The sequence below is a fragment of the Borostomias antarcticus genome, assembly GCF_949987555.1.
Source record: "Borostomias antarcticus genome assembly, chromosome: 8".
Taxonomy (NCBI): Eukaryota; Metazoa; Chordata; class Actinopteri; order Stomiiformes; family Stomiidae; genus Borostomias; species Borostomias antarcticus.
The window spans coordinates 27408050-27418049 of NC_140241.1; the positions used below are offsets into that span (position 1 = coordinate 27408050).

Here is a 10000-nt window from a genome sequence, read left to right on the forward strand (position 1 = left end):
TCAAACGTCTTCACCACCCAGTTTTCCATCAATCCATCATTGAGAATCAACCTGCAAGAGAAGGCTCTCTTGATAACATTAGTTGTCCTTTTCTCAGTACTTCACCACAGTAAATTACCACCATTACCATCAAATCATTCCAGTCATTTATATTTATTTTTGCAGTAATGCAACAGGCTGTGCATTCTCTCTCTCTCTCTCTCTCTCTCTCTCTCTCTCTCTCTCTCTCTCTCTCTCTCTCTCTCACCCTCTCACCCTCTCACCCTTGACAAATACACACACACTCCCACACAGACACACACACAAAGCCCAACCATGGTAGAGGGCACTGAGCTAACTGCCCATGCAATCTGACAGCGTGGCATTAGGGCCACAGGGGGTTGTGTGCCTCTCTGCTCCTCAGCAGTCAGTGTTTACCTTTGGCTCCCATGGCTGCTGTAGCTAATAGCCGAGTCCTCTTCAGGGCCTCAGGGATGCAGTATCTCCCTGAGGAGAGATCTGCTACGCGCCCAGGTGGTGTCTGTGGAAGAGCCTGGACTCCCTGCTGCCTTTTGGAACAGTTCAGGGTTTTAGTAGAGAGCCTTGTCGCAGTGGAGTGTGCATATGTGTTAAATAGCTGGCTTGTTTTGATGTATTATACTGCACTGTATTCGTGTTGTGTGTTGTAGTGTATATGTTTCATTGTGTTATTTTTGGGGTTGTGATGTAGGGCCGCATTGGTTGCAGTGTGTGGGCCCCCTGCTAAAATAAAGGTGAAATTAAACCGAGTCACAAACCGGTACAATGGTTGCACATAGTAAGCATGACTAATATTATAGCCATGGTAACGTCTTCAGATCATTATTTGCGAAACATTAGAGACAATATTGCGTTTGATTCCGGGACAGTTCGCAGGAGAGCACAGGATGCACTTCAAATCCAGAGTTAAAAGACATCAGAGGACATCAAAGCACTCAGAGATGACTGAGCTGAGCTGACTGCATTGATGTTTTGCATGTCCTCGCTCCACAGTTCTGTTGCTCATGTCTCCGTGCCAGTTCCCTCAATCACAGAGTAAACAGCACTTAATGCTGAACGGGACATTACTGCTTTGAATCAGGAAGACTCGACTGCTTTGAACAGCCATTGAGACCGCATCCATTTTTTGATTGCATTATTCTAATACATGCACATTAATAGGCCTGTTAAATGAAACGGCTGCTCTCATTATCTCAGCACCTGACGCAAAAAGCAACCCCTTGCCCTCAAACTTGCTGTTCTCATCGTATATTAAATTCTGCAAACGTAAGCATGCTTGCTACCAGAGCTGTAGGTTCTCTGAGGGTTTCAGTTTGTGCTTTTCTGCTTTTCTTCACAGTCCTGTGAGGTAATTGAAGATTGTGCGTGGGCCCAGCCCTGCCTCTGGCTCTGATAGGAAGCTGTCTGTGCTGAGGCGGGGACATAGTCACGGAAAGTTCTGTGTGAAGGCTCCTTCTCTTGTGAGATCCTCAGGGATGAGTGAAGCAGCATCTGGAAATGGCAGCAATTTGGGTTGCTGTTTCCTCTGTAGTTGTGTGTGTGTGTGTGTGTGTGTGTGTGTGTGTGTGTGTGTGTGTGTGTGTGTGTGCGCGCACACACAAAGCCCCCTAAAGCAATGTTGAAAGCTTTAGACACAAACATGATTATTTTAGGAGGCAAAAGGGTTGACGGAAGAATGAAAAGGGGAACTTCAGTGAAAATCAAGGGGGACCTGCTCTGGCATGCTGTCCCAGCAGGTCTGAGAGAAACTGCTGATTCTTAGATAATCTACATCACCGTTGTCTCTGATGAAGAAAAGTTATTCGTGCTAGTGGAGCTGCCTACTATAGGCTACTTCAGCATGCTGCAGGCCCACTGATTGGTGAGTTACCATGGAGACCAGGGTTGATGGTTAAAGTGGCACAGTTTTAGAACACACACACAGCAGCTCTTGTCAAGAAATGTTATGCAAGGTTAGGACGCCAGTTAAAATGTGCGTGAGACAGAGAGAGAGAGAGAGGTGAAGATGACGGGAGGAATGAAAGGATGGAGAGAGACAAAAACCCATCGATAAGAGAGAGAGAAGTGGAGGAGGGAGATTAAAGGGAGGAGGAGAGAACAAAAGAGAGGGAGATGCTGAAGGTAGATACAGAGAGAGCTGATGAGTGCAAATGGAGGTTGGGGACCTGATTGCCAGTGGTTATAGTGGAGAGGTAAGAGGACGGTTCTTTCAAAACAATGTTGTCTGTCTGCTCACATGCTTTTTGAAGTTAGCTGGAGGGGGGTATAGAGAAAGTGGAAGTGTGTGTGTGTGTGTTCATAAGCCCCCCTGAAAAGCAGAAAACCTTGTTCATTCCCCATAAATTCTACAATACAGTAGGGATTGTAGGGATTGTCTGGTAAACCATCCATGTTGACAATCATTAGAATCAGTCCATTGTTGATGTACTGTAGTACAGAATATGTCCCCAAACAATCAATAAAAATAAAAAAACATTTTGCTAAGCTTTTGGTCATGGGACCAGAAGAAATTGCCCTTATTTAATATAGGTATAAAAACTGTTGTGCTCTGTCAGCCTAGTTGCCCTGTGGAGCAGACCTGGTTTTAAATACTATTTTAAGTAATTTACAGATAATTACTAATCTGTGCTTGACTCTTTTTGTCTGGCATAACCAATGGTCTGTACGGACTCAAGCCAAGACTAAAGTAATTGAAACGATTTCAAATGGTACAGTATTTGGATCCAGTGCTACTGCTGTAGAGTGCTGGTCAGGGCTCCTATGTAATTTTGTTTACGGTAGCCTGGGCTGCAAGGTCTCTCTCTCTCTCTTTCTGCCTCTCTCTCATTGTTATCCCATAGCTTAAAGCAGGCCTGCAGCTGGGGAAGCCGCATTAGCAGTGCAAGGAGCTGCGCAAGCCCTGATGGTTATGTAAGCCCCCCCCCCCCCCGCCCCCCTCCACACACACACACAGACCACAGACACAAGCACGCAGACCACATACACACAGGAAGATCATACATTCTCATACACATATTCAGTGCACACACACGCACACTAAACACGAACAAGCCCTTAAGCCTCTCCCTGGTCTCTGCCAGACACACGCTCGCGTCTCTCACCCGCTTATCGTTGCTACATCATCGTCACACACAAGCCTCTCTCTCCGTGCTACCCTCACAAGAAAATGGATTACTGAATTATACATATATTCATGTATTATTTGGAATCCACAAAATGCAGACATTACACCGCATATACGGCATACATAATGTTTTTTTTGTTTTTGAATTCTATTGAGAGGAAATTTGATGATCCAAAGGCCAAATAGTGTTCATCATCTTGATCTCTCTAAGCCCTCTAAAAACTCTTCATGGTTCCAGGTAAAATTATTTAATCAACCAAAGGTTCCAGCTGGAACCAATTTACCAATAGCGTGAACGGTTACACCAGTCTAGCCTAGGTTTTTTCTGAGTGTGGTAGTGAGCACAGTTTTGCTGCGCCATGGTCAGATCCCACACAGAAAATATGGTATAGTCGTATGCACATCCAGTTTGTTAGGTGCTGGGTTGACAGATAATCATGAAAAAGTAGAATAGAACCCGCACACTGAGACCGAGGCAATCGTGAGTGCAAAAAAGGGTGTTTATTCCAACAACGTTTCGACCCACCTTTTTTACACTCACGATTGCCTCGGGTTCTATTCTACTTTTTCAGATCCCACACAGAACCTGCTGGCTTCTCAGTCCAGGAGGTGTTGTTTTCTTGTTTTCTCTTCTCTGTTGCTGTTTTTTTTATTTTTTTATTTTTTTTAATTTGAGATGGCACTCTTTCCAGCACAGTGGCAAAACACCCTCAGGCCTCTTACAAACAATGACATCTCTTGTAATATGGCTGTTCTGTATATATGGCTGGGAAATATGAGGGGAATGCCTTAGGAAGTTGTGCGTTAATCAGATCCTATCAGAACGTGTGTGTGTGTGTGTGTGTGTGCGTGCGTGCCTGCGCATGCATGAGAGTGTGTGTGTGTGTGTTCCATGAGCACATTACACCTCAACAACCTATTCCATTTCCACAGCACCATTCAACAACACTGTGCCAATGCGTTAATCTTTTTATTTGTGCTCTCACTGCAGGCCCGTCTCTAACTCTCATGTAATAAGCCACATAATGCGATCAGTGATGTGGTTGGGCGAGGCTGGGGGTCTGAGGTCGCACATTGGCTCTGCTAGTGCTTTCCAGTGGTAGAACAGCAGCGGGACATGCAGAGCAGCTGTCCATTTAGGTTATAGAGCCCGGAGGCGTGGTGATGCTGCTAGGTCGATGACATAATCACACTGCGCCATAGCAGCCGTGGTAGATCCTCCAACGGAATGGCGTTACAATGTTGGATGTCCAGATTCAGACGGTCACTTGTTATCCTTTGAAAAATTTACTCGAAAGCATTTCTATTTCCAGAAAAGATTATGAGAAAATCAGCAGAGCAATGCCTATTCCTTTACTTCGAATGATTCCAAGCACTATGCAATTTTCTTCAGTTACACCTTCTCTGCTATTTTTAACACCACGTCTTAACAGGCACCTAACAACTCCACAAGATACAATAAGGATCAAAAGGATAAAAAGACTCACACTCAGGAGCTTCATGATTGAAGTTCCCCAAATACCAAACACAGAGTCCAGACTACCAAATAAGTCAAAACCAAATAAGTCAAAACCATAGTTCAAATGTAGTTCCTAACCCCCCTTCCTGGTTTACTCAACAAAATCATTCACTGCAGCAGTAGAGTCAGAAACGTTCTTGAAACACATTGCATCAGTAACATGACACCCTCCTCCCTGGGAGGCGAGCATCATATCAAGGGCCATTCTATTCTGCAGCGCCGTACCTCCGACAGCTCTTTAAACCAAGCCTGTCAACACAGCTTCAACAGTGGAATTCATGTGCTTCTCAAGCACCTTAGAGAGAGCAGTGACAGCCTTACGAGTTGAATAGACACCATAACCTGGGACCACCACCCCAAACAGAGTATCTAACTAAAAGTGCGACGCAGAGGGGAGAAAAGAGCCTGCACATAGCTTTGAGGGACCTCTCTTATCAGGGGGACTAGCTAAGCCGAGTAGCAGACACCATGTAATGAGAGAGGTAACTAGGTTGTTATAAACTAGATCAACTTGCTCTGGGAGCCGAAGGGCAGTATTGTGCTCTCAGCTACAGGAATTGTAGGTCACCTTCTCTAGCAATGAATCATTAACACCAGGAAACCAATAGGCAATGTTGAACGTGTTTACTAAGTATACAGTAAGAGCCCTTTCCATTTGTGAGTTTCCATCAGTACTATAACCCAAACGGGGCAGTGGAGATCCTTGCATGTAACAATAAGGATCACTTCCTGAAGGGCCACTTCAGAAGCCAAGTTTCCAACATCATGATACATCCAATCACCTGTATTGAATGGGATCCTACTGAATGGGATACTAACATGTGACAGGAACCGGTGTTCGTACATGTCCACGTAGAATTGAAGGGTAGGATATGGTTAGCAGAGTTTGGGTCGTGCACAATATCATACAGGAGGGCTTTCCAGAGTTGCCATTGCCAGTGTGACACGGAAGCAGTGTTGGTCTCACTGGGGATAGAGTACACAGTTTGATCAAAAGCACTTTGTTCACACAAAACAGTTTTCTCGTCATTCAGTTCAGCATTGGGTGGTATTTCTCTGGTTGTGCGTGGGCGTGGTCCTTCAAGCAGAAAGGCAAGAATGTTCTTTATGTCAGTCTCGTTGGGGTGGAGTGTGGGCATGATGACTGGGTGTTAGGGATTGGGTTGTGTGGTTTGTTGTAGTGCCACAGGATGGGCACCACTATGATTACGGTCAGCAGCCAAAGGAGCGGAATAGTGACACGCATGCCACCGAACCGTCTGAAGGGGTTCAACGGCCTTCGATCACCTTCCAGGTTAGGTGCAGTGCGATAGCTGGAGTCAGGCCACGGCTGCTTGACTCGCAGTTGTCACTGGTCCAATGCAGGTTGAAGCTCCTCTGCCTCCTCGAACGGGAATGGTCGGTGTGCGCACACGGAGGGGCAGATCACAGACACTTGTTTGAGTTCGACGAGTGAGCGCTGATATGCGAAAATGAACGAAATAATTAAAACGACAGTGTTAAAGTAAAGCCTCTGTGAATACACGTTTTATTCTCGAACACCAAGTAACACCGGTAACACCGACAACCGTGACAAGCCTAACGCTGTCTGAGATTGTTCGTGGGATCCGTGGTTGTATTGGAGTAGCCGTGACCCATAAAGATGTAGTTTGACTCTTCAGTAAGATTTCAGCCACTGAGTGAAGCACAAGGACAGTGAGTGGGCGATATATGCCATGAAAGAAGAACAGGCTATTATCGCATCTGAGGCTGCAGCAACACAGAGGAAGGCCTGAAGCCACAGGATCAAGTTTCTTAGAATAATAAGCAATGTGTCACCATGTGGCTGTGAATTTGTTTGTAAGGGTGAAAGACTTCGTCATATAATTAGTGTGGAGTCTCCTGGAAATTCAGAACTTGACAAATTTCCTTTCAAGGCTGCGCTGAAAACAGCTGGTGATTCAGCATAGCCCTGTGGGAGCCGGGTCCAAGTATTTTTGTCTTCTTTAAAGGTAAAACTAAGCCAGTACTGTGGTTCTGGTTCAACAGGAATGCTAAAGAAGGCATTTGCTAAATCCACAACAGTAAAGAACTTTGAATCCCCAGGAACCTATAAGTGAATCATGGTGGGATCTGGCACCACAGGAGCTCTGTGGTGAACAGCGTCATTGATCTTGAACAAAGTGCCAACTATTTCCATCAGCCTTCTTCACAGGATGATTTGGCGAGTTTACTGATGATGTTTGACATAGCACCACAATTCCTCTCTCCAACAATGAGTTAAACACATCTCTAATGCCTGTCGCAGGTCTCAAAGGATACTGTGCTTTGCAAGGCCTATAGGCTATGTTGTTTTAGCCAGCATACATAAAGGAGTCACATTTTTAATAGTGCCAATGTCAATATTTGTCTTTTGCCCATAAGCAATCAGGCACAGCAGAGTGTCTCCTCTGCTGTTCTGGGGTTGATAGTGGAAGTGTGTGGGGGGGAGCTTATATACACCACGCACTCCAGGAAAAACACATGAGAAGGGAGTAAACATGCAGTCAAATCGATTATAAAATTGAGTCCTGTCACCACGACCAACCCAATCAGCATCTAAACACAATGTCAACCATGTGCCCACATTGCCAATCAGCGTCAGGTGGTTTAGACAATGACACGTGAGGCACACTACACGGTACTGCAAATTCTGACGGCGATAGGCCGATATGCAGAGCAGAGTATTCACCAGAAGAAAAAATCCCTGTCCTTCTAACTGAATAACTTGATGGGTTTATAACCCATTTTTCTGCAAACAAAGAATTTTCAGTAGCTATAATTGAGCCCAAGCTGGCTGTAACATAACATCTGGATGGGGACAGGAATGTGGCTGTGTGTCTGTGAGTCTGTGCATGTTGGAAAAGTGTTTCATTAATAGCAATATTGAGACAGATCAGGAGTAGTATCTCTGTGATGAGCCTGGTTCATATACAACATCTTGATAGGCCGTCAGTGAAGATACATTATATGGTCAAAAGGATTGGGACACACTTCTTAATCATTGAATTCAGGTGTTTCATTCCATCCCATTGCCACAGGTGTATAAAATCAAGCACATAGCCATGCACTCAGCCTCTACAAACATTTGTGAAAGAATGGGCTGTTCTAAAGAGCTCACTGCATTCCAGCGTAGTACTGTAATAGGATGCCACCGTTGCAACAAATCAGTTTGTGAAATTTCTTCCCTCCTAGATATTCAACGATCAACTGTTAAGTGGTATTATTGCACGTGGATGCATTTAGGAACCACAGCATCTCAACCACGAAGTGTCAGACCACATAAAGTTACAGAGCAGGGTTGCCGAGTGCTGAGGCACGTAGTGCGTAAAAATCACCAATGCTCTGCTGACTCAATAACTGCCTCTGACACAAAAACTGTGGAAATCTGTTCTGTGGAGTGACAAATCACTCAATTCTCTATCTGGCAGTCTGATGTCTGGCCCGCACCTCAACCCCATCGAACACCTTTGGGATGAACTAGAACAGAGATTACGAGCTAGGCTCTCTCGTCCAACAACAGTGTCTGACATCTCAAATGCTCTTCTGGATGAATGGGCAAAAATTCCCACAGACACACAAACAAATCTTAAAGAAAGTCTTCCCAGCGGAGTGGAAACCTGCTAATGTTTCCGATATAGATGTACTATATTTTATATACAGTCATATTTCTACTAGTCTGACTCACTGGATGTAGGTTAGGGATAAGCCTTGTCATTCGTTTATTACTGCCCAATCAGTGGCACTACTTCATGTGGTCGGCCAATCCAGATTACGTGAAACAACAGTAACCTAGCAACCACTTTGCCGAAGATGATTGTGATTGGTTTAAAGAAATAGTGTCCCCCCCTATCGTCGAATGGTAATGAGTCCAGACAGATCTTTCTCCAGCACTAGCACAGCGTTAACGAAGTGTGGAGATACAGTAGGTCTGGCTATGCAAGCCTTTGCTTCAACTGATATGACGAGTTGTTGCTCTTTATTGTCTAGTCATTGAATGCAGCTTGTTGCTTGGAAATGTTATGTAATTTCTGTTTCCTGTGTCATTTCTGTTTCCTGTGGTGCAGCACTACTTCCTGGTCATCTTCGGCCATGACGGACAGAAACCACTGGAGCTGCGGACAGAGGAGGAGTCAGACTGCAATGAGTGGGTGGAGTGTATCCAACAGGCCAGGTATGAATGAATGAATGAATGAATGAATGAATGAATGAAAGTTTATTTCGAACACAATAAAATAACAGATGATATTTCAAAATAGGACAGAGTTTTATTGAGAGTTTATTGAGAGTCTAAATCAGGCAATTTAGCACACAGTATTTGAAACACATTGGAATATCCTGGGTGGAACTCCTGTAAGCACCTCTAATTAAGCACTTCTAGTGCTTCTTAAGAGTTCAGACTCCCTCTTAAACCTTTAACCTTTTCTCTCCGAGTGCTCCTTTCCAACATATCGGTTCAAGGCTAAAGTGTTGCCTTACCATCTAATAACCTTTCTGGTTCAGAAGCAAGAAGGAAGCAAAAAAGAAATGAAAAAGAACAAAATGAGTGTTTTTTCCACGCCTGTGCTGACTGGCGGAGAAGGCATGGTCAATCCTTACCCCACAGCTTGACTATGTGACACAACCTGTCTTTCCGTACATTGCACTCCAAGATACAGTAACTGTGTGTGGCCCCACATACCTCCCTCCCCCCGTTATTTACACTTGATCGCTCACCATCTGTTTAATGTGCGTGTGTGTGTGTGTGTGTGTGTGTGTGTGTGTGTGTGTGTATGTGTGTGTGTGCGCGCACGTGTGTACTCTGCTCGGAGCAGTTCACATTTAGGTCAAACTCTGCCGTTGTACCGCTACAGTGATTACATCACAGCCCTCATGTACACTCCTCTACAGTCTGTCCCCCTCTCTCTCTCTCTCTCTCTCTCTCTCTCTCTCTCTCTCTCTTCCTGTCTCTCTCCCCCCTTCTCTCTCTCTCCCTCTCTCTCTCTCCCTCTCTCTTTCTGCCGAACTTGTTTGTCCCGGAACATATAATTTTTCAGAGTGATTGTTAAAAACATGTTGCTGTTAAAAACATGTTGCTGTTATGTTTATGTGTGGGACAATGTGATACCGCAAGGACAAGACAAAATGTCAATTGCTATTTATAGTCTGGTTAGATCTTAACACTTAACAGTTAACCCCACTAGATGATTGATGTGAATTACAGTATTCACCTCCCCCCTTCCCGTAGTTACTCTGACATCATCATTGAGCGGGAGGTGCTGATGCAGAAGTACATCCACCTGGTCCAGATCATAGAGACAGAGAAGGTGGCGGCCAATCAG

The 10000-nt window shown here is 44.8% G+C and overlaps 1 protein-coding gene across 1 annotated transcript in view; it reads left to right on the forward strand.

Annotated features, from left to right (window-relative positions):
• rasgrf2a (Ras protein-specific guanine nucleotide-releasing factor 2a) overlaps positions 1-10000 on the forward strand; it is a gene marked incomplete at both ends in the record, with an annotated part of 24551 nt that overhangs the window by 1685 nt on the left and 12866 nt on the right. Inside the window, 2 exons of the mRNA XM_084442690.1 lie at positions 8747-8853; positions 9907-10000. The exon at positions 9907-10000 is cut by the window's right edge and continues 54 nt beyond it. Coding sequence (XP_084298816.1) covers positions 8747-8853; positions 9907-10000 — 201 coding nt within the window. The remainder of the gene's footprint in view (positions 1-8746; positions 8854-9906) is intronic.